The sequence below is a fragment of the Anser anser genome, assembly GCF_964211835.1.
Source record: "Anser anser genome assembly, chromosome: 4".
NCBI classification, from domain to species: domain Eukaryota; kingdom Metazoa; phylum Chordata; class Aves; order Anseriformes; family Anatidae; genus Anser; species Anser anser.
This window is the reverse complement of record NC_139724.1, coordinates 24573820-24599345: the sequence shown is the minus strand read 5'-3', so window position 1 is coordinate 24599345 and position 25526 is coordinate 24573820. Positions and strand designations below refer to the sequence as shown.

The following is a 25526-nucleotide window of genomic DNA, read 5'->3' as shown; positions in this document are numbered from 1 at the left end:
TCTTCAGCTAGAAGCAGACATAGCATTTTCTCTCTCTCTTCTGTTGTTGCCCAGGGGAAATGCTAAAAGTCCTCAAGACTTCCTCTCTGGCTAAAGTCGCAGTGCCAGTGCCGCCCCCGACACAGCTTTGCACGGATTCAGCGTAACTGCTACAGAAATGCCTTCTAGCTGAAGAGGGATTCTGGCTTTCTTCTCTCAGCTTTGTGCTTTGATAGCAAATAGCAAGAGTAAAATGTCATGCAGATATCCTATCATATCCCCTAGACACAGAATAAAAGACAAAAGACCCTCTAATTTAATGGCTCTATTTTTACATTAAACACTCCTAACCCATCTATTTATGTCAGAAACTCCAGCAGCTCCCTCTCAGCCATATAACACCATACAACCCTGGCAGTCTCTGAGCTGTCAGACATGCTTCATTTTCCAGCGGCTGCAAGTGTTGAAGGTCTTCACAGAACAGATATAATGACCTAACGTTATACACTCAGTATCTATCCACCCACTGCATTTTACAGCTCCCACAGACACACAGCCTCTGAGTAGATCTGTTATTACCTGCTTTAGGAGCCAGAAAGTCCATGTCTCAGTGAAAGAAACAAGTGAAGGACTGCTCTCACCCAAGCAGCAGCAGCAGGGTCACAAGCTTTGCTGTTGTAAACTAATTATCTGTGTAAGACTACATTAATTGCCATAAACTCTAAAGATACCAGGGCTCCATATCCCAGATCCCCAAAGTAGATGCTGAACACTTAAAACATTTTTTTTTAATTGAAAAAGAAAGAAAAGATTGCTTGTATTCTTTGTTTTCTGATTCCCGAGCCTTCAGAATCCATCTGCTTCATATTTTCAAGATGTTTTCTACATTTATGACATTAAGACTGATATTTGCATTTAATCCTTATTACTTGGAATTTTTAAAAACTTAAGCAGCCATGACATACAACTCCAGGCAACAGCCACCTTCTGTGCTGCATAGCTGCTCAAAATTTCCTCGTGATGGAAGTCCTATTCACTCTGGGTTTTTTGTTCTCATGTGGCAATGAATAATGGCAATCATTTCTTTCTTCCAGATTAGCTCACCCCTAGACCTACTTGGCTCTGCTGAACAGTAGAGCATGGGAAAGCTGTGATCACTTTCCATTTTCCCCTCTCCTAATTTTATTTGGCAAGAAATACCAGCATTCAGTTGTGCTCTATCCATGCTGCTAGTAGAGGAAGACTTACTGGTCTCTTTGATATCACAACTCTGAAACACCTAACACTTGGTTCACAAGAAAGGCAGGTACTCTACAAAATGCACTTTTTCCTCCAAATATTTTTTTAAAGATGTATTCATCATCATTTATAGGACTTACTTTGTACCATAGAATCTAGAAAAAATTTATTCTGCGAAAACTTGTGCACGCTGCTTATCTGGCAACTGCAGTATTTACAAAAAGGTATACAATAATTACTGCATATCTAGTACAACCTAACATGTACTATAACCCGTGACTCAAGAGATGTGTCACCAAAGAATTTTATCACCAGTGAGATACAGATTATTTCCTTTAATGAAAAAAATGAATTAATAAACAGAAATCCAGGCCATGGCATGTAATAAACATGTTGTCACCTCTAAACAATTTTAAGTAACAAGCTGTGTATGAGATAAGTCAGAACATTAATGTAATCCCTGTCCCCCAGAGTTTGAAATCTATCAGAGAAATAGAAAAAAAAGGACCTAATAGTACTAGTTAGTACTACTTGGATCTACTAAACCACAGTTTCTCCTTGTTGATAGATATGAACAAGGTCTCACAAAATACTGAAATCCCCAAAACCTCAAAATTATGAGACATAAGGCAAAGGGTTGTGTGTTTTTTTTCTTTTTTCTTTTTTTTCCTGCTGTTTCTCTCAGAGCAGATAAGAAACCCTTCCCAGATCTTTATTAGCAAGTACATTTTCTGTCTCTTTTGAACAGAGGCTTCATCTCATCTCCCAATTACCAATTAACCTCTGTTGCCTCCCATCACATATAGCCGCCTTTCTTCCTCATTTTCCATCCTCCTTCCTGCATATCCCCATCAGCTGTTTTCTCTCTGTGATCTCCAGATCATTCATGAGGAGCTCCAGCTAAGCCATCCCCATGGTGCCTCAGCCCTAAACAACCTGTCTTTAAACTTGCTACCCAGTAAGTGTGCAAAGCTGCTACTCTCTAGAAAGCATTGCCTTCAGAGAACAGAAATGAGGAGGTTCAACCTCAGCTACATTACACCTGTGCCACAGCCCTGTTAAATATGGTAACTTTTATGGATGGGGCCCTTAGCTTCCTATAAACCATTTGAGGAAATGAGGGGGTGCATCCTTGCTTAGTTTTGACATAGCCAGGAAAATTTATTTCGTGTTTATATATTATTCGTTGGGAGACAGAAGGTGCATGAAAGATAAAATTGCCATGAGTTCCCACTCACCTAGCATATCCAGGTGAAAGACCGCAGGGCCATGTTACACTTCTATTCTGAAAACCTTTTGCTACTTCATATATACCTCTGCTCAGGACTCAGAAAAGCATTCCTGCTTTTTTATGACTAAACCAATCTGCTGTATATTTACTGCCTCTTTCTGCAATGTATCTATCTCTCAGGAATAGCAGTGTTTACTTATGGACAAATAGCAGTTTGTGTGTGTCAAAATATAAAGAAAGCACTACACTTAACAGCAGGAAAAAAAAAAGAATAAAAACTTTCAGCCTTCCCAAGAAACTGCCATAAGATTAGATAGAATTTCTGAGAGAATCATGTTTTTTCAAAAATTTTGAATTACTAAAAGTAATTCAAATTACACAAGTCTGTAGGTTTGTGTCAAAATTATATAAAATTCACACAAAGCTTTCCTTTGAGTTCTTGAGGAAAAAAATTGGAAATGCAATTTCTCCACTTGCTTTCTCCCTTTGCTACTCCCATCCTCCTCCTTCACATTTCTAGCAGAATCAAGTACTTAAGTTGTACAGCATTTCAGGGTACTGACATTTAAAGGACACTGCGATTTATGTGTTACAAAAACTCTTTTTTGGACCCCTTCAGGAAATGTTTATTATCTCTGTAATCCAAGATGTCTTAAGATGGCAAAATAAAATGTATTGTTAAAGAAATAAGCTGGCTTTGCAGAGCTAAGGCTTGTTTTGCAGGAAGGAGATAATTCAGATAATTCCGCAAAATTATCAGCAAGTATTCATATTTGTATACGTGACATATGTAACATAACATGCTGATGAATATCACTTCATTACTCAAAATGATCTAGCATGACCTAATAACTTACTTGTGGTTCTACTGTTTATGAGCAATGAGCCATTTCAAGTTCACAGCAATAAAAGCTTCCTTTTGCTTGCTTTTGGTAATCTGCCTTTGAGTCATAGCAATTTCTTCATGTTTTCTTGTGATGTACAGGATTTAAACAGGCCACATCCTTTTGCTGTCACCAGGATACTAATTTAAAGAGCTCATTGTGAAAGTGATTGGATCAACTTTCAGATAATCGTTACAAGCAGTGACAAATACACCGATATATTATGACTAGTCTACATTCAGATATTGGACTACTATGAAAACTTTGCCATTCACTTCTTTTGTTTGTTTTTCCTAAAACTTAGCTCCCCATCATGCAAGGAAACAAATGCTTATAGACTAAATAAAATTACACAGAAAACTCACAGTCTTCATAAAACAGCAGAAGGAGAGGAATTCTCATTCCTTCTGTGAAAGGATGGAGAAGTCACTTCCCACTGACACTCTTAAGAAAGTTGTTAGTAGCAGAAACAAAGTCTGTTCCCCTCCCTCCCTTCCCACTTGAAAGATGCACCTTTAAAAAGCATTTTTGTTCTCCAGAGCATGAAGAAATAAAGAGTTAAGACAGGACTCGCATACACAGCATGAAACTATGTTTCCTCAGGGATGTGGCACATGAGTTGGTGATTCAGTGGATTGACTGTTCAGCATTATTGTTAATATTCTCTAGCAAGTTTCCTCTGATTTTATTATTCTTGACTGGATGTTGAAGATAAAGTTCCATCCTCTTTTCCTCAACCCTCATACTAGAGATCCTAATTTCAGAGACATAATTTCATCTGTTTCCTTTGTAATAAATCCTTCCTTCTTATATTTAGGGAAATTGATAATAGTTTGACATTGTCTTCAGTCATTCTACTCTTGACACTAATTGTATGCAATCAGACCCCAAGAAAGGTAGAATTGCTTGTCACTGTTATACAGTATCTTAGCTGCAAAGGCTAGGTCAATCACGTGCTTTGACCCTAAAACTAAATTAAAATCCAAAAACCCTGAGAACTACACTTCTTTATCACAAACAAACAAAAACAGCATTTCAAGTTATTTGGAAGCATAAGTGTAGGGCATATGCACTTAACCAGCATGGTCAAAACTTCTGCATAATGTGTCCTATGGACGGAAGAAGGCACATACGTAAGTTTAAGAATAACTTTTTTTTTTGAAGTCTTGAAGTGCACACTTGAAGTGCAGAAATTTGCCTTTAAAATGCAATTGCCAAGATTTTCTTCGTATCATGTGACTTCAAGAGCTGCTATTTAAGAGTACTTCAGACTTACAACAAAATGAGGGGCATGACATGCAGAAGGCTGCTTATTTCAACAATTAATCTAGGCATACATCTTGTTAGACAGCAGTGTTAAAGATGTATAAACAACCTTTAAACAAGATAGCTTAAAGAACAGAAACAAATCTTGCTCTAACACTACAGAGCTCAACACAGTATATCCAGTAAGATAAAGTAGATGGTGGCGGTGTTTTGGGTTCTGGGTGGAGGCTGGTGTCTTGGTGGCCTGATGGGGCACTCATCCTGTGCCCAGCTGGGGAGGATGCTCAGAGTCCCTTCTGGTGAGGGCAGTATGCCAAATGGATTTACCTACTTTATTTGAATACAAGAAACAGTCTGTTGAAGATATTTCTAATGAGTTAGGTCTGCTAATATCCTTCGGTCTGAAATTTTCTTTGTATTTGGGGTTAAGTTCAATCATGCTGTTAATAGAGAGTCTATGTTTTCAGCTGCCAAAGACAAAACAAACTTGTCCATCATTAGGCAAAAATGTGATCACCTTTGTAAAGAGAAAAATATTCTTGAGAAAATGCATTATTTTAACAAACTAGCAAGCCAACATGGGCCAATATGTCACCATTAGGCATCAGTTCCATGAAATGAGCAAAAAGATGCATTGATCATATCTGTCCTGGACTTTACATATCACATATATTATCACTGAGGAACATAGTTCTACTGAAGGGGGCTGAAGTTACAACTTTCTGAACTGTTCCTTCTTTTGGCATACTGAACAGACATCCGCCGTATGTATATCACACCATTCTACCTTAGATTATGTCTCTGCTAAAAATCAAGGTCTATCACTCTTCATTTTAACAACACATATGCCATATGCATAATGATTGCAACTCCTTTAGTTTTGTTCAATTGAATGCAATATTTGGTTAGAAACTCTAAAGTGGGACAATCCAGACAAGATACTTCAATTACCCTTTATTCCACCTTTAATAGAAAAGAACACTAATTAATGGCTGTACTTTTTTAAAAATAAATCAGTAAGTGTTCCCTTGCATACTTTATCTTTCTGTAGTATCTAGAGGCCTCAACTAAAATAAGAGTCCCACTGTAGAAGTGGGAAGACTGTGACCTACTAAAGCAATAAGCAAATCATAGAACAGGTGGAAGAAAAGTTCTATATATTTTTGACACGTGGGAAACAAAGGCATAGTGAGATTTTTTTCAAAGGCAAGATTTTGTAGTAGTTCCTGTAGGTCAAATTGAAAAATGCAAAAGATACATAATCCATTTCAGATCTTTCATATCTTGATCCAAAATCTTAAAATTTTGTGAAATTTATTAGGACACCATTATCTCTAAAACAGTAATTTGTAAGTTACTGGCTGATAGAATAGCTTACTTTTTAATCCAATAATACGATTTTTGACTGTAGTGTTGTATCAGTACTGAGATAATGACTTTGTTCATGAGTATTATCAAGCACGATGGAAATTATTGCTGTGATGCTTCGTGTTTTTAATAGTTTACTCTTACTGAGAATTCACACTTTGGACAAGCTGACAGACCTTGAACCAACGTCAGGAGCACAGGGCCTAACAGAAGATGCCATTGACATTCTGGGCCCACAGGATGCTTTTTCTCCTGCTACAGGTGAGTGAGGTGGATTTCAATCATTTCCAAGTTGTGCAGTTTACCAGCACAGAAACATAAGAAGGTGAATGAAGATAGCAAGCCAAAAGACTGTATTTCACTAGCTGATTCAGAAGAAATGAAAGCATAACTGATAGTAACAAAACAAACAAGGCCTATGCTTCTGCATTATCCTGAAGTTTCATTTAAAGCTATTTTTCCTTCATATTTGCCTTTAATAAGAATAGGATTAAAGAATCAGAAAACAATAATTTAAACAAACTGTGCTAAGGTGTTGTATTTTCCAGTATGAAAAATAGCTCTGGAACTGTGGACTGTTTAGAGGTTTTCTTTAATAATATGGTTATCAGTGCTTTGAATATTCATACCTACTTTTTGAACCTTTCTGCACTGCTAAGTAATAAGCAAGACCTGCTGACTATAAATGCTGAAGATCTCAGTTCCTTAGCTTGCTGATATTACACCATCACCACTGGAGGTAAAAAGGCTCAGCTGTACCAACTCCAAACACAACCCACCCCTTAGAACTTTCTAAAACGTCAGACATGTGGGCAGATATTTATCCTCTATACATAAAAGCCCAGTTCTTCCTTTATTGAATACCTTACATTTACAATGGCTTCGTTGGAACATACAAGAAATATAGAGCTGGACACATTTTATAAACTATAGTCCTAAAACTGTACATTGACAGGAGTATTTGCCAAGCATTATGTCAGAGAAACCTAGTTTCAAACCATTGCAGATTATGGAACGAAAGCTGAAGAGAGAGAATGAATTAGTCATTTCCATTAAAACTATGAAATAGAATTGCCTAGCAACCAAGAAAATTAATTCAGAGACTAAAATAAACACTGTGACACTGACAGAGCAACTGCTATTCTATCCCAACAACCATAAAGGCACTTAGAAAACAGACCAGTGTTTCCTCAATTTTTTTTAACAAAGGAATAATAAACAATTTCAGAAAGTGAGTCATAATGGATAAAGAATAAAAATAAAGTCAAAGCAATTGCAGAAATCTAATGCAAATAATTGCCCTCTTTTTATAATGTCATTAAAATGAAAAATATATATATAGCTTTTTTTTTTTTTTAAATATTCTGACAATAGTGACAATTGACATGGAGGTTTCTAACCTACTTTCCCCACTTGAAAAGAGTAAGTTTGTTTCATTACAGTCATTCCATGCAAGTATTCTCCATTCTTCTTGCTTGCTTAATTTATTGCAGAATTTATGACCATGCCTACCTGAAAAAGCTCAGCAGCATTCCCACCCACTACTAGCCCTAGCCAAATTATTACTCCTCACGCTGAAGGTAAGATTTTAAATTATACAGTTTATCACACTGATGGTATAGGTAAAAAAATAAAAATAATTAAAAAAAATAAGGACAGTAAGGCTGACTGCAGTAATTTAGTTTAATGACTGCTACTCTTATATCGGTTGTTACATCTGGGCCACTGTGTAATTCATTGTCCCTGAAGGACTACAAAAAGCCTAGTAAAATTATCCCCTTAGAAATAAAACAACCACATTCTGTAGCAACTCTGAAGTCTATTGCCTTGGCAGGATATTAGATTAAAGGAATGATTACAGATCAGCCATTTCTGAGTGGCAGTACCTTCAGACCTCTAGTAGTAGTCAGTCTCTCCAGCTTAAAGTACCAAGTTTGTACACACTCAAAACAGATCAGGAATTACAAGGGCAAGAAAAACCAAAAGAGAAAAATGAGATCCCAGGGGACATCACAAGATTTAGCAACTGCAGAAGCTATGTCAAATCTAGTTGAGTCTACATTAAAAGATAATAATAATAAAAATAAGCCTATATGAGAAATAAATCAAGGAAGACAAGTAGGAATAACCGTAAATTAAAAGAAAACTCCACAAACATGTACATAACTGCATTCCTCTCTCAGGAATAGAGAACAGAGTATTTCAGCTCTCTGAACATCTATAATATTCACAAAATACATCAACAGATAATTACAGGTACTTTAAAATCTTTGAACCCGCATATTTCAGACACATTCAGGAAAGGTAGTGGTGCTTGAGCTGGATTCTGAAAGTAACAAGACTGTTAATAAATATTTAAGAAAATACCTGTTTTCATGTAGCATGGGATATGACAAGTAATAACGGAAAGATATCTGTTGGAAGCACAGGCAATACAGATGGTATGGGACGTGTCAAAATGAAGAAAAAAATTAACAGCAAAAGTCCCCCCTATGCAAACACATCCACAAAACCAATAAAGGACCCCCAATGTACATAACAGGTTCCCCTGTGTCTTAAATATTTAATGACTGCAGCAGATGGGTTGGGCAGAAAACATATCTTGTCTGAACCATTAGCATAAACACAGCTGACCTGACAGGCCTACTCACCACTATGTTATAATTACTCCAGTGTTTTCACTAGTGAACACTGTTTATAAACCTATAATAATTTTGAAAGATGACATCTTTGAGAAATGGTAGTTTCCATATGCTGTTGAACAGCTGCAATAAATTTACTTTTATTTTCTGGCCTTTGCACTACATGCCCTGGGTGTGACTGTAGATACATGTTTTACTAAACTTTGGTTAGCCACAGTGACAAGCATCTTTTTTCTGATTAATTTTATCTGCGTAATAAAATGGAATTATAAAACTAGAAGTTATTCCTGCTATTTCTACAAATAGCTGAAATTTGTTTCATTTTTCTCTTTAAGATTTTAATAGCATAGTTAGTTAATATGGGGGGAAAAAAAATCAAAAGCATCCATTTTCTGTGTTCACATCAGACATCGATATCAACGTCTACTAATCACAGACTACCACGTAACAGACACTCAGTTCAGAAGGCCTTAAAATCAAAGATCTACTGCACTCTTCCCCACAAAACACAAGCAACTAACCAGCATGCTGCATCAGATCTGCATTGAAAGACCAAAAGTCTCACTTATAATTCATTACAGGATGACAACAAGAAGGATAATACCAATTTTGTATGTCCTTGTACTAGCAGCATGAACTTTATGAAATTAAGCTCCCAGATAATCTTAGAAAGCAGACCATTCCCATATTACAGGAGAAAGGTAAAAAGAAGGTCACTAGCAGCCTGCCTTGGGCAGAATTCCATCTGCATGGTAAATTTGATGATCAGCTTGGCTTAAGTGTGTGAACAAGACACACCAGCAACATATTTCAGTATTGCTAGAAGGTCCATTTTACTCTGCCCAATAGTGTGTCCATCCTCTAGTAATTCAAGGAAAAACACAAACAAAAATTAAACCAGCCAGAGAAAAAGAATAGTATTTCTTGGAACCTACATATGGCCCCTGTAGACCTCAAAGCATATTAATTTACTGTAATACCATGCAAACAAGCAAAAAATAAAATAAAAAAATCTCAAATTCCATTCAGCCTTCCTTCCAGTCTCTTCTCAGACCCCATTTAATTGCTTCACAATGTCCTCTCACAGATTTCCTGCCAAAAACCTGACAGCTACATGTAAATTACTCTGTGGCAATGTTAGGACCTAATCTTAAAACCGTGCACATGCTTCATTTTTGCATAAGTGAATAATCTGTATAAAACCTATGGGATTACTGACAGTGCATGACAGCAAAAACATATATGTAAGTCTTCTCAGGATCAGAGCCCTGGTTACTGATTTTCCAGGTACTGAAGTTACTTAGGTCTATTATTTCAGTGGCATTATGTTACACTAAAATCAAGAGCAATATATAAATCTACAAATGGTACTCATTTTTACAACAATGCTGGATAGTGTGAATCGAAGTGGTCCTTAATATGTACTAGGACCATGAATTTTCCAGCACAGGAGAAGCATTATGTAACAAATGCAGTCAAGACAAAATGGAAGAAGTGTTTTATGGCTTGAAGAGGAGCAGATCTCAAGCTAGTTATGAAGGAACACTTGGAAAACAAGAGATCGTTCCCTCTTCCAGACTCGTTCAGCAATCTTGTTAGGCCACATGGTATTAAGATTCTTTTGAATAGCATGACAACTACAAATAGAATCTGCAGATTTTTATACGGAAATGCAACCTACGAAGAGGAAAGGCAGGGAAAGATCATGGATATGCTTGTTTATTATTTTAAAAGAGTTTAAGAAGGATCAGAATAACAGGTTAATCAGAGGTAGCCAATAACCTCTCAATGAGAAATCACAAGGCTCGAAAAATCTCTGAAGACAATTGTACCGCTGTATTGAAGCACCCCAACAGATAGGAAAAACAGTTTATAAATCTAACACGCTCAGACTATTTCATGAGAAAATAAATCACTGTATTTGTACCACTGAACTAGAAATGTAAGCTTCTTCTATATAGTTGTGGTTTATCAGCAAGTCATGAATGAAAGCAAACTACATAGAGTGGGAAGCATTTCCTGCTAAAGCTACTCTGTTAAAAATCAATAATACACCATTCAATAATATAAATGAATATCTTTATGAACAACAGCAGCCAGTAGTCAACGGTTCTTTTCTCAAGGCAATTTCAAACATTTACTTCCATTCTCATCTATGCATATTCTGTTACTATTTACAGTAACTTAGCAACCTACTATCCCCATAAATTCAACAAGTACGTGCTTGTTATTGGTATAACCCTTATTTAAAACACTATCCTTTAAAAGTTTATCAGCTCTTTTGTGTCATATGCAGGATTCAAAATGGTATTATTTACCATTATTGTTATCAGTAAAAATAACAATAAAGATCTGCTCAGGGAAGTCTGCTCAATTAAAGGTTTTTCCACAATGGACTGATCAAACAGCGAGAGAGGCTGAATTGGGCTCACTGTGCCCAGCAGCAGCTACTACATCCCCTTTCTTCTGCCGCATCTATCTGCTGTATTTAACATTGTACTCAGGTAAGGTCTAGAAGCCTGGGTCTGCTCAAAATAGCTGTAGCACCTTCTGCTCAGTTGTTCCCTGTCTCCCTATTAAAAAGGGACCATATCAGGTGTAAGCATCCCTGAGACCACACTCAACCTCCAAGAAGAAAGAAAAACACCATCAGAAGGAAAAGAAAAACACCCCAAACTGCACATGTTTACTAACGTGAAATGTTAAAGAATAGCCCTAAGAGTCAGGACTTTATCACTGACAGAACAGAAGTAAGAGAACTAGCAACAGTGCCAGATTTCCATAGCCTTTCCATAACCTCCAGCGCAGTCTTGGAGGATTCACCCACAGTAGCTGCAACAATGTCTTGCCCACCACAGTCCAGATTCCCTTTGTCATACCAGAGAAACTTATGACAGCATCAGCTATGAATGCATGCAGATTCTTCTTAAGTACCACCAAAGCATCGAAATGCAGGTTACTGTTGGTAACCTGCATTTTATAAAAGTAGGAGAGCTTTGAAGGTGAAGAGTTGTCTGAGGTGAGATTTGTAGTAGAAAGTTAGAGGAGATGAAAAGTAAGTGATTTGGTAGATGGAAGCAGAACATGACAGGATGTATGCATTAGCTTTTTTGTTCTGGAAAGACAAGAATCAGAGCACTGTGTCAGCCAAAACCTGGCTCCGTTAGGCTTCACATATCCCCTGAGATAGACCAGATCCATGTCACCAGAAGCTCAGGATCTGCTTTTTCCCTCCTGTATAAAAATTTGGAAGCCTAAATTCTTAGCTACAGCCAAACATGTTCCAGCACAGCTCACTTAAGAGTTGTAAAGAGACACCAGAGTCTTCCCATGGTAGATTTCTAAAGGCTTCTAAATTGATCCAAAACTATGCCAGCTGCTTGCTATTGCATATAGCCTAACGGAGTCCGAGAAGATTTGGTGGAAAATCAGGGGGTGGCAAGTTTTAATGAATTACACACAAAAAGCTAAGCTGATTCACCAGTAGTAGATGGTGCCACTACAGTGTGGAACCTCCCACACTGGCTACATCACCTTGCTAGGCAGGATATGCAGGCTGGCTTCCTTCCCCAGAGAATCTAGGCCAACAGGTCAACTGTGATCACATTATTGCAAAAGTTAAGTGATATATTCTCCTTTTCCAAGCAAGAAGGTCTTTTCTATCTCTCATCATTTTGAGTTAAGGTAAAAACAAATTTGCTCTCCCTCTTTTCCTTACCTGTGCATAAATTCAAAGTACTAAGACATTGCTCACTGTTGCAATATTACTCATATATGCAGCTGCCATGAATGTAGCATGTTACAGGCTTCTCTCAGGAGAAAAATAAAAACCAAAACTGTTAAGCTACACATGCTCTATTTTAAAAAGAAAATCTGAATTTATGCTTCTGATTATTTTTGTGTAAAACTTCTCAAATTATGCATTTACCAACATTAATCCACAAATATAAATCTATTACTACTCTGATCAGAGTGCTTGTGTTTGTGTTGTTTTGTATTTAAAATTATTGAATTTTATATCATGATATCAACACCTTAACAGGGTTTTGTTTTTTCCTTAAAAGACAAAATGTAAAGATTTGGAAGCCATTTCAAAACACCCCACTTCAAAACACAAGTTTTGTGCATAAAGTGCCAGAATTCCCATTAAGGTCCTCTACAGGTCTGGCCTGAAAGACTAAATGTATCTTTCATTCTTTTTAGTCAAATATTGTCTTCCAATCTTTCCATAGCATTTTCAAGCTTCTGAATCCCTTCAAAGGTGTTTCAAGTCATACCTCTTTTTCCTTCCCTTTTTCCATCATACCGCCTCACTTTAACCTCTACCAGCATAATCACCTCTACTTTTTTCCCATTGTGCCTTAATACAAAGCAATCCCTGCTTAATCACTTTGCTATGCTACTATACTGTCTTCCTTCTTATTTCTCCTTAATGTCTGATTACCTTCATAAATTACCTATGGAAAAATCACCCTGTTGCAGATAGAAGAGTGGGATGTGAGCAGCTATGACTTGCTTACTAAAGATTAAAATTCCAGATCACCTAAGATTCTTGTACTTTATTAGATCCTTCTCCTTCAGTCCTTCATGTAGTACTTGTTTTGATTTCTTCTGGGAACACGTAATACAAGATGCTGTAGGATTTCATTTCCATGCATTCCAGATGCTAAGAAGAAAAGGGTTCCACAGAAACAGAAAAGTGGGACAGTAACCACAAAGATCTTTGGTTTTGGTTTTGTTTAGGAATAGGAAGAAGAAAAACAAAACATTCTTGGGGGTACAAATGGGAAGATACTAAGAAGTTAGGAATACTTATTGGAACTGCAAATACTATACTTTGTTTGAGTTTTATTTATACTCCAGCAGTAGCACCTTCCTGCAAAGGTTATATACCAAAACTGCAGCAAGTGCACCTTCTGCTAAAAAGTCTGAAGTCACAACAAGTGCAACAAATGCATAGCTTCCGTTACACCCCTCTTAAAATGACAGATTTTTGCTAAAAATTGATACTGACTTTAATACAATATTCATTTATTTCACTGATGTATTATCACCACCACCAGGGAACAAAAAACAAAACTACTAGAAACCTCTACTATGTCAACCAAATGAAAATTCTTCAGAAACTGTTCAAGCGCAAATATCAGGAGTATTATAAATGCAAACAGAAAAAGAAATTCTTGCACTCAGTAGTAGCTGATGATTTTCTACTTCCTACACCATATGAGACTTAACAGGAAAGAGCAGGTTCTCACCAGTTGGAGAAGACAGATTGAAAAATCACATTGGCAAAATTGTTTAAAGTGCTTATCAGAAATGAAGGCATAGTCAGAATATAAAAGAAATAATTTTTATATATATCAATCCCATTTAGAGCCTAACCACTAAACCGAATCTAATTTATTTTTGCTATATCTGAAGAATTTTGTCATAATTAAATGTTGATTTTTTCAGAGTAATTAGAAAAACAGTATACTGTTTTTCCCCCAATTGTGGTGCAAAATTGTGCAAAGTTTTGCACAGATTTATAGTACTATTTTGATACTATATCTTTTAAAGAATTGGCATAAATTAGACATTTGGAATACATTTGACACTTTTTTCTAAACATCTACATATCTTTCATATGAAATAACTTTCTTCTAAAATAGCTTATTTATGAAGTTGACACAGAAGTGTCAAAATTACCATGAAGTCTTAAATTCTCACGCATTGAAAGAAAGATTCATTTGAATACTTTTTGCCCTCTAAGAATTCATAGAAAAGTACAATTAGGTCATATTGATGCTGGATTTTCATGCCTATGACTAGTATCACATTAAGTCAGTAAGAAATACTGTTTTCTGCTATTAAGAGAGACGCTTCAATGTTAAAGATTAAATAAACAAGGAAGACTAAATTTATTTGCATCATTATCTGTGAATAACAGCCTAATATATTGAATAACAACAGATATTCAAATTACAGCTCCTAACATGAGAATCTTAAGTAATGTAGTCTGTAATTATTACATTAAAGGAGAATAACATACAATTTTAGAACAATTAATTTCAAATCCATATTGAATGATGTCATGGCATTTTTATTTAATAAAAATAATGGATTAACCACTAAGGAATATTAAGCAAGAAATATAGTGAGAGACTTTGCCAGATGCTAAAATTTTCCTCCATATTTAACATTGATTAAGAAGGAAAATTACTCTGTTAGTGGCTTTGCGATTGTCAAGTGAGTATTTTATCTGACTCTTACTATACATACACACACATTTTTAAGAGCAGGTTAATAAACATGTTGAAAGTTAAGACCATGCTACTCTGAAGGAACCTGTAAAAATCCATCCTGAACACAAGCTTGGTAACTAAGCATAGATCTTAAAACATATTCCCAAAGTAAAGAGAGATTGACCTCTGCCCATCAGGTTTTCTTCAAGAAGCATTGCAAATCCAGGTTTTGAATGAAGAACATCACCTGGCAAAATTCTTCTACTTCCTACTTATAAGACCAAATTATACAGTAATTTGTACAAAAATTACTTGTTAAATTGATTATAGTTCAGGGGTCCTAGAAGGCCAAACAGAGTGCTAATAACATAAGAATCTAACTGAAGATACAAGCATGGCTCACACTTGTCTGGCATTTACATTACAGGATGGAAATTAACTGCTTGGGTTTATTTACAGATAAAGGCACCCACAAAAATCAAAGTGCCAAATATTGTGATTTGTTCATTTTTATTTTTAACCTACTTAATAGCAATAATCAAATGAGAAACTGGACAACAACTCTCTTTCAGAAGTAAAAAGATTTAAAAGACTAACTTGCAAGGGATGTCAGCAATGTTTTGACTATTTCAGCTGTTATTTTATTTCTGAATAGGAAATAAAAGTCACTTTCATCTTGTTTATATTATCCTACTAATTCACTCCATATACCAGAGTAAAAGGAAGCAGTTTACCTCTTTCTCATGGCTGCAGAAACAGAGTCTGTGTGTACACACTAATGAGATAGCACCCTAGACTCCATTACATTCTTCTGAAACTTCTTAAAGCTCTCCTTCACTGGCATACTGTGGATGAAACCAAAAGAGCTTTGGTAATAGACTGCAAATCCACTGAGATCACTAATTCAGACCAAATGCTAACTCACTAATTCTAATATACAACCATTACCTGTCACAATAATATCATGTACTTCTTCTATATGTTACCAGTGAAACCTTTTCCATGTTTGTCAGGTATGCTACAGCCAAGAGAGCTAAAATAAAATCATCTCTTCCCTGTGCTTGCTGCTGCACAAAAATAGACGCTCTGCCCATTCCCGATAGTTTATTTTATAAAGGAATTCAAACTACTAAAAGTTATGGATGAGCTATAAAAAAGCATGTTTGTTTTCAAGTGGTGTATATCTTGCTGTGCTATAGATTATTATTTTTTTTCCTAAAATAGATACATAGTGAGAATAACTCTAAACTCCACACTGCCAAGTCCCACACAATGCAAAAATTACAGTGCCTGCCCTCTGAAGTTTTCTAGCATGGTGAATGACTGGGGTGGGGGACATCATCGCTTTCATCATGGGAATGACTGGGGTGGGGGACATCATCGCATCATCAGTGCTTTTGTGGAGAGAGGACCTGTTCTGCAGGAGCTGGAGCTTCTTCCACATAGCATAGCTGACAGTTTGACATCCTTGTCTTTCAGACACTGGCAGTTGAGACCTACCACTAACACACATGCTAATTTGTGCATGAGATTTTCAAAATTAGCATGCATCCCTAAAGACACAGCTTAAACTTATGCTTAGTCGACCTGATCATTTTTGAATAATAAACCAGTCACTGAAATTACAGGCTTTAGTTATCTCGGATTATCCAGACAGCAAATTTGCAATCAAAGTTCTTCATAAGTTATAGTTCCTAGGCATGTAGCATAATGTCAGTGTTATGGAAATTGTTAACAAATTGATATTTCTGAGATGTTGTGACTTTTTACTTTCTTAGAATATTTTAGCATTTTTAGCATATTGTAGCACACAGTTCATACAGACTTTCTGTGCACCTTCATTTCTTGGACAGCTACAGATAGCTGAGTAGGAAATATATTTGAAACATCCTCCCTGACCTGCACTGGCTTGCAAACCAAAGAAATGTGATATCAACAAAGAAAAAAAAAGTATAATACTTTAAAGCAGAAGTATAAATACAGATTATATGTGGTTTAGATTTCAACAGCCTCACACATGAAAACTGCTGGACAACAGCATTATTTCCATTTACCAAATGAAGGATACTGATGCAAGAAGAAACAACATTTTCCAAGGGCAATATAAGAAAATATCGGTGGAAAAAAAATAAGACAATTTCTGATTTCTAATCCTTATTTGAACTGTATCATTTCTAGTAGTGCACTACTTACAGAAACAGGATGTGATATATTCCCCTGCTGACAATTTTCCAAGTTAAAGCCAGAAACAAATTGTACATGTTAAATGCTAGAATGTACAGAGATTGTGCAAGACAGAAAATCATTATTTGGAATCACTATGGTAAGAATTATGTTTTCACTTATCAATATCTTATTGCACAACATTCTGTAAAATAACAAGACTCCCGAAACTGCAAGCCTCTTATTAGAACTATCGTTATCATATTTATGAAATGCATCAAACTATTCACTTCCATCATGGCTGCTAGGAAGACGTAATGCTGTTCAGTGGGAGGTTCAAAACATCTGCTGTGAAGAGCACAGGAGTTGGTAAGCAGTGGCAATTTACACTCCCATTGATTTTGTAGGAAGCGGAGGAGGAAGAAAGAAACAAACAGTTCCTCTCAAAATGGCAGGAAGATGAAAATCAGAACACAGAAATTAAAGTTCTTAGGGCACTATAGTTAGAAGAACTAGTCTGGAACTATACTAAAGATATCAGTAAAACACGTAATAGATAGATTATGCTAAGTAAAAGCAGAAAACAGGCACTACGAAAGAGGAGTATCAAGTAGTCAATAACAGTCAATACTTTTCAAGTACAAAGTGCAAACCTTAAAGGGATCCATGATTTCATGATCATCCCCTATACTTTGCTAAAATTCCAACATCTGCATTCAAGCATCCCCCAAAATTTATTTCTCAGGAATTTTTCTTTTTGATCCTAAACCATACATTTTCTTCAAACTCTAAATACATTTTAAAAGTCATCAGAATTCAAAGTGGGAACACGACAGGTTGAAATGACAGGTTCACAAATATGGTGACAGCAACTAAGCAGTACCCCCTTCCACACCAGTAAGGAAGAAGAAATATAATTTGTCAGCTCTTATCTTTCTCTTGTCACTGTCCATGATGACAGCTGGATACCAATAAAGGGGAAAAAAGGCAAAACACATGGCTTTATAAATGGGAAGGGGGGGGTGGGGGGGGAGGCAGAATAAGTAGTGTTAGCTGTTGTAATCACACTATTAATCACACCATTTTGCCTGGCTATTGGTCATTCAACTGCTTACCATATGAACAATGAGAATGCAGTTCATCAATAACGTGTACTTTTAATATATGAATTTATTCACTTTTTTCTCTGATTTTTTTCCCCCAATGAAAATTTAGGAATTTTGCATTTCACACTGTTTATTCAGGCAATAACAATGAAACATTTTGATTCAGTGATCAAACAGTTGGATTTACTTGTTCTAAAGAGAAAAAAAAGTCAGACAAAAAAAAAAGCATATCTTCAATTTCTAAATGAAAACCTAAGTAATTCAAACATGTAATGAAAGCACTGATTTTATATGCATAAAAGCCTTATTTTCCCATTATTTCTGCTATTTGCAAATAAAATTTAACTGAAGGAACTGCTGAAATCACCTGCAGATACTAATCTATTTATATATAAGTATGCATACACCAAGGATGCAGATCTATCTTCCCTTGGTCTTCTCTTTATATGTACCGTGCATCTAGACAAAATTAAGAACATAAGCAATCCAAAGCTGTATTCTGTCTAAATGGGTCACTTATAATGAGAAAGCACGACATTTACATGTAGCAAGCAGATTGATCAGGGAGCAGAAAACAGAATATGTCATCAGCTCAGAAAAATATGCCTTTGCAGGCAATTTATATTAACCAACTTGGTGAGTTCCTAAATCCTCCTCAGAAATGGAAATAAATGCAAAATGAAGAGCATACATGATTTAATGTGGCAAATATTCATCAGGATTACTCTTTGTGCTTGCACTAGAGTGAAAGGAGAAAAAAAGACTTGATTCCTTTGACTGTAATGCTGCTTGTACAGAATAGCATTTAAGTGTAGGGACATTGTGAACACTGTTTTTCAGAGATTCACAAATTAATAAACAATCAGCAATAATCTTAAATTGCATCTTTAAGTGCTAACACATCCTCCTGTGTTCAGTTATTATCAACTTGACTAGAAACCTTAGAACAGAAATGCTCTGAACGTGCTATGTACATCTTGCTAAAGCAATTTCAGCTGCACTGTGCAAAATGAAATTCAACAAGATCCAAATCTGTACAATGTAAATAGCAAGGCTGCTTCAACACATAGCAAAGCAAAAGTGGAAAAAATGCAGAGAGAAATATCAGTACTGCCTAAATATATACAATATATACCCCATGTCTTTGTTCAGACTGGATTCTCATTCAAGGTGTAAATACTGGTTATATTGTTAGATATTCAACAGCAACTAGCTCCAAATATTGTGTGAGTAGCTCTCTCATAGTTCACACTAGGCTCCCTTGACCCAGCCAGACAAGCGTGAAAACATGAAATAAATGAAGGTTAACAAAAACTGGTCTGGCAAGCAGTCTGCACTAAATGCTTGAAAAATTATAAGTATAAATGTGAAATTCGATGTTTAGATCTGTTTAATATTAAATATAAGATGACAATCACTATATTAATGCTAGGTGCTACTGCAGAGAGATAAATGAACATAAGTGATACAGGGGAAAAAAAAAAAAGTAACCTTTCCCCATCTGCCACATAAGGATATTCACTAACCTTATAGCATGCTGCTAAAGCAAACAAGGAACTGCAAAATAATTATCTCCTCACAAACAGAAAGCAATTTTATCACAATACCTTTCTGTGTTTGTCCCTCTTCCATATTCTCTTCCATGGCTACCTTTCTTCACTAGAAACAGCTACACAGAATTAATCAAAAGCTTCAGTCAGATGTAGGAAAAAGTGTGGATTTTTTTTTTCCCTGGGAAGCTCCAACAGCAGAGGCTTAGGCAAGTCCTCAGAGCTTAGCTAAGGCTCCCTCACTCTCCTTGTTTGCTTGGAGACGGGCTGTCAAGTGTAATTTCATTCAAATTACTCTTCCGTGAAGATTATCAATTTTTCTTCTCAAAGCTGCCCATTGTGTACCACTGTAAGCAGGTATTCAAATGAACAGCCTGTGAATTTTGGGAGGAAATTTGGTCTGAGCCCTTATGGCAATGACACCGATTCGTAAACCTCACTTTGCATATAAAATGGAGAAAAGAGATTGAGGTTTGTATTGAAATCTGTGTTTTAAATTGGAAACAGGCTGTACTGAGAACAGATGGAGGGGTGTCCTCTTAACGTGAAGCAGACCACCAACCCATAATTCCCCCTATTTGCTACAGAAGTGGGAAAGCCCAGATGCCTGTGGGTTCTTTATGCTGTATTACTTGTCTGTCTTTCTCTCTCTCCCTCCCTCCCTCCCTCTCCCCTCCCATATCAGCACATTTAAGAATAATATGACTCTTCATTTCCCCCCTTCTCACATATTGATATCATCTGGAACTAACAACAAATATACACTATTACACGTATTTTTTAATATCCTAGAAAACCTCTGTATAAGACTATCATTTTGTATGCATGTGTGTGTTTATACACACATGCAAGCACAATTTAATATATGATATTAATCACTGCAAATTATATGCACCCTATATATTATTTGTCATCAATGTTGCAATAAAAAGGAATTCAGGGGTAGCTCAGATTTAAAAGAACGCTTGCACCAATTCTTTCTGTGATTGCTAATATCCAAAATTATCTGTACACTTCAATTCCCTGTTAAAAAATTGGACCTTCTTAAAATAGTGAAGCATCACATGTGTGAGTGTACATGAGGAAGCACACACAAACATGCACACTTAGGAAAAGCATAGGTTAAATACACTGTGAGGGCACCTACTCATTTGGGGAGCTCTGCAGTCTTATTTGGAATGCAAATTGGACACTGCAGTCTAGCAATAAATTAGCATTTTTGTACCTTAGTCTACGGGTAATGTAACATTTTTAAAGTCTCATCATTTCACCAAAACTGCAAAGAGAACACAAATTAACTTTTTCTGTAGAATTTGCACTTCTCAGCCTTCTGGGGAAAAATGTGATTAAAACTTACCCACAAATAAAAGCTACTATGGCTGAAAATTCCTGTTTACATATAAATGATAACTTTCTCATTCATTTACTTCATGCTTCCTAAATAGAAGGAAGCAATAGGTCAATCTATGTCACTAAACAAAAAAAAAAAAAGGTTTTGGATAAATTTTATATATAAACCTGTTAAAAATGATTCATACCAGAATAATTTCTATATATTATGTTACATTTCTATATATAAATTAAATAATTGAATACGTAGTTATTTAGTTAGCCAGTGCATTTTCTACCCCTCTTTTCCCCTCTTAACTGACCTTTCTAGGCTTCTATTTTCTGGAATAATTGAAGAACAATGATCAGTAGTTTTAGCACTCAGATCTAATTGATTGTCTCAAACTCAACACATTGAGACTGCCTATACACATGGAATTGCTCTGACATCATAGCATCTCAGTGTCTTCCCCCTTTCTAGGAATAATTTGTTCATTCACATTTTAAAAATATATATATTTATTTTAAAAGAGAAGATCTGTGCAAGTCTCCCCTGCTGTAGAAGTGACATTTACCTCAATCTCTCCAGCCCCTCACCTCCCTCTGGGGAAAAAAAAAAAAAAGTATATATAAGTAGTATATATATATATATAAAATATATATATATATATGTAAGATCATATGTGTATATATATATATGATCTGACAGAATCCTGGGTTTGGAAAAAATGTGAAGGAATTTTGTACAGAAACAAAGAGGAATGGAGGAACTTGTCACCAGGAGAGAACAAGTCTAGAAGACGACATACCTTTTATTCCCCCTCTGCACTGCATTCTTTTAATCCCATACACATGCAAAACACAAACAAACAGTCACTAGCTTAAACATTGTTACTGGTACTTTTTCATGCATTTTCTTACATAAATATTAGTAAGTCTTCATATTTACAAAAAGTCTGGAGAATATTTTGATTAGGCTGGTACTTTCTTCTAAAGTTTGTTTCCTGTTGGTAGTACCAAATATTGAGATAACCAACATCTTTAACAGGGATGTTTGCAATAACTGAATCTATAGGTTGCTTATGACACCAAATAGCCTTGTTCCTTTACACAATTGTACAATGATTTATTGTTTAAATTTTAAAAGCATCCAAAATAGAAAATAGGCTAGAAAGACAAAATTGGAAGAGGATACGACTTATCTGTATAATCATGAGTGACACAGGAAGGGCAAATAAGAAAAACTTGTTTCCCAATTAGTTCAGTAAAGGGAGAGGGCTGAAAAAAAAAAAAAGGGGGGAGGCTTAGAAGAAAAGAAAGGTGTAGTAACACAGTGTGTAGTTAAACTGTGGACATTGTTGCAGCAGGGTACAGTGGAAAAAAAAGAGAAATGAGAATCTGGATCACATAAAAAATTCACAGATCTGAAGATGGCACCTCTGGATCAGGAGACCCCTGAGGTGCTAACTATTGGATGGTAGAGAAATATTTTGTAGAATATTTTTTTTTCCCTGTACTGCTTCCAGGAATATCTGCATTGGAACACAAAAAGATGAGATGTTGGGTTAAGTGAATCCTTGATCTAGTTCCTGTATTCATTTTCATATCAGGTTCACACACACCTTGATTTTTATGATGGGATTTTTAACTTCCTAAAAAGACTGCATTTATGTATCAAAAGTTAAGCTGAAATCACAGTGACTGGTGAAGCAAAACTCAGCGCTGTCAAATAATGGCTTTGAGGTGTGTGTTTTTTTCCCCCCTTGCAATGGTCAATTTTTCTGTGCATATATTATTATAATAAAGGCACTAAGAGCTCCACCTGGTAAAGATCAAATCCTCCAAACTACAGGAGTGTTGAAGCTCCTTCTTAAGAGGACTCTGGTAAGTTTCAGGTGTTATTAACTGCCATCCATACAGAGAGAGAGATTTTATATCAGCTTCCTTCACATTTAGCTGCATTTTATTGACATACTCATTGTACAACAGAAGTCTGTCTTTCTAGACATGTAAGAACTGTTCTGAGAACCTTTGCAGGTGAAATTACGACTAGGTGTTAATCCTAAATCAAACAACAGAAGAGTTCTGCAAGCATTAAAAGTAACAACAAAAAACAGAAAATGCTAAATTTATGCGACTAAGGTATAGCAACAGAGACTTCCTTCCATTCTTCATTGTATTGTGAAAAATGGTTGCCACCAGTGACGTACAAGCTATATTAAAACCATAACCAGAAACCACCCAGAGCTGCTAGCCTCCTCTTGCTGGGCATGCTTCTGGTGTGGAAAGAAGTTATTTGGGTAGGAACTACAGATGACTGCCTAAAATTCCCTCCTAATATGAGATGAGATTACTGGTGCAAGTGACCATTGGACAGCCATGCCATTTGTAAGCAGCAAAGCAAGACAGAACATCCAACTGTATAATGAGACTAAATAAATAGTTAATCAAGAGAATAATTGGAAGCTGATGACATTAACAGATCCCCTGGTATCCATTATGATATTATGAAATGTGGTTGAGCACTTACAGCTTTAAACAGCATGACAAGACACCTGACTTTTACTCCCAGTTTTATATGGCCTACAAATCAGTTTACCGCTCCGTTCCTCAATCCTATTGATTTCCAACTACATAATAAGAATAATGCTGTGGTGCGATGATGTCTTGATCAACACATGAAAATATTATTTAAAAAGCATAATGTTATTTATGTTGCTAATACCACTACCTCAATAACTGAGAAAGAAAAAACAAAAGCCAGCTAGAGTTACCCCAACTGCATTGCAGCACTTTGCCCATGACCGCATGAGCAAGTTGAGAAGTTTAGCTGGATGGATCTGGGGAGAAAAGCAATACCAACCAGTTCTGCCCATTTCAGGGGAACTAACTTCAGACTAACTCCAGTCTGGTCCCGTGGATTCGTTGCCCCTAAGGGGTGAGGAGGCATTAAGTACGCTCCTGAAAAGCGTGCTGTATTTTATTATATGAAAAACAATCCAATTTATGGTCTCAGAGGACATTCCATGATACGAGCCCAAATATAGCAGGTGGGGAAAATTGGGGCTTTCATTTTAAAAGCTCACTCCTGATGTGAATCAAAACACTAACATAGATACACATGTAGTAATTATTTTATGAAAATTAGGCATCAGCTTAGGGAAATCTGTGAAAGTCTCACAGAATAATTAAAATTGGATGATCAAATTTATTATTTAGAGTGTGCCACAATTAATATTCCTATTTTTGTATTCAAAATATTAATATAACTATAAAATGCTTTAACGAGAGATTTCATCTTTGGATACCCAACAGAGCAGATTTAGTGGAAGCACTGAAAAACTTTGTCCAATTTCCAAAAAGATTTGTCCAATTACACATTCTAGAATGCCAGTTTCTTATCTACAACTTCACAATGTACTTGTCAAATAAATAGCACACAGTCCTTCCCAGAGTTTAACTCATGCCAGACATTCATGCAAGTGTCTGGGGAAAGGAGAAATACTTAATGATATGACAAATTATCAGAATTAGTAGGGAAATGGTATGTTAACAGAGAAAGGAAGGAAGCAGAAGGTAAAAATGTAACTTTGGTTGAATGTTGTTGATCATCCCAGTTATGGTATTGTGTATAGCTCTATTAATCCCCCAAAAATTATTTTTATGAAATGAAAACATATTCATCCAAAGGAAAAGAGTAGCAATTTAAATCAGGCCATTATCAAAGAAATATAATCTAAAGACGTTTCAGAACAGGCCTTCACTTGATACAAGTCCATTGCTACTGAAAGAAATATTCAGGTTCTGACTAGTATCAATCACTGACTGCTAAACAGAGAGAAAAAAGAAGTGACATTCAAATGCAGAATACCATAAAAGAGGTTAAAGAGGTTATTATATTCCTATTTTGCTCAAGTCTGGATTTTACAACTGACAGCCTAATGGACATCCTTTAACATCCTTATTCTCATTTCCTTTTAAATCTTTCTTTAACCTAATACTTCTAGCAGCAGGGATTTTATTGAAGGCTAGGGTATGAATGGGATGTCCTTGCATGTAGCTTTATTATGTTCGAAACTAATAGATATTAACATAATTATCATGTTCAAAAAAAAATAAAATAACCCATTTGAGAAGATTTCATCTGGTTGAAAAAAAAAATTCTTCAGTAAGAAACTCTTTCACCACTGTTTGTGACACCCTACCTTAAAACACAATAGCTAAGAATTTGTTTCTCTCAGTACTTAAATCTTTTCTATATGCTTTATTAATCAAGAGGAGAATTATACTAAAAGACTGATTAATAGGACCTTTGAATCAGTCTTAATATACTTCTGATTATTATCTGTAACTATTAATAGTATTAACTATATCTTAAAACCTTCATTTTTGACTATATCTGTTCCATGACTATTATTAGTAAGGTTTTATTATTGGAAATAAGCAAAAATTTCCAATTTAAAGAGTTAACACTGCTAATACCATCCCCAAAAATTCTTAAGAGCTTGACTCACTTTGTTAGATAAAAATAAGAATATGATGCCT

General features: G+C 35.8%; 1 protein-coding gene across 7 annotated transcripts in view; it reads right to left on the bottom strand.

The window, feature by feature from the left end:
* GPM6A (glycoprotein M6A) overlaps nt 1-25526 on the bottom strand; it is a 177250-nt gene that overhangs the window by 98295 nt on the left and 53429 nt on the right. Inside the window, exons 1-2 of one of the 7 annotated variants that reach the window (XM_083835366.1) lie at nt 19710-20302; nt 15568-15678 (exon numbers count right to left, since the gene is read on the bottom strand). The exons of 4 other annotated variants lie outside the window; for them this stretch is intronic. Coding sequence is in view for 2 of the 3 variants with exons in the window: in XM_083835360.1 (XP_083691486.1) it covers nt 19710-19746 (37 nt within the window). In the remaining variant the exon portion in view is untranslated. Of the gene's footprint in view, nt 1-15567; nt 15679-19709; nt 20308-25526 lie in introns of those variants that run through there. 2 more of the 7 variants (XM_083835360.1, XM_083835361.1) reach the window with 2 other exon arrangements.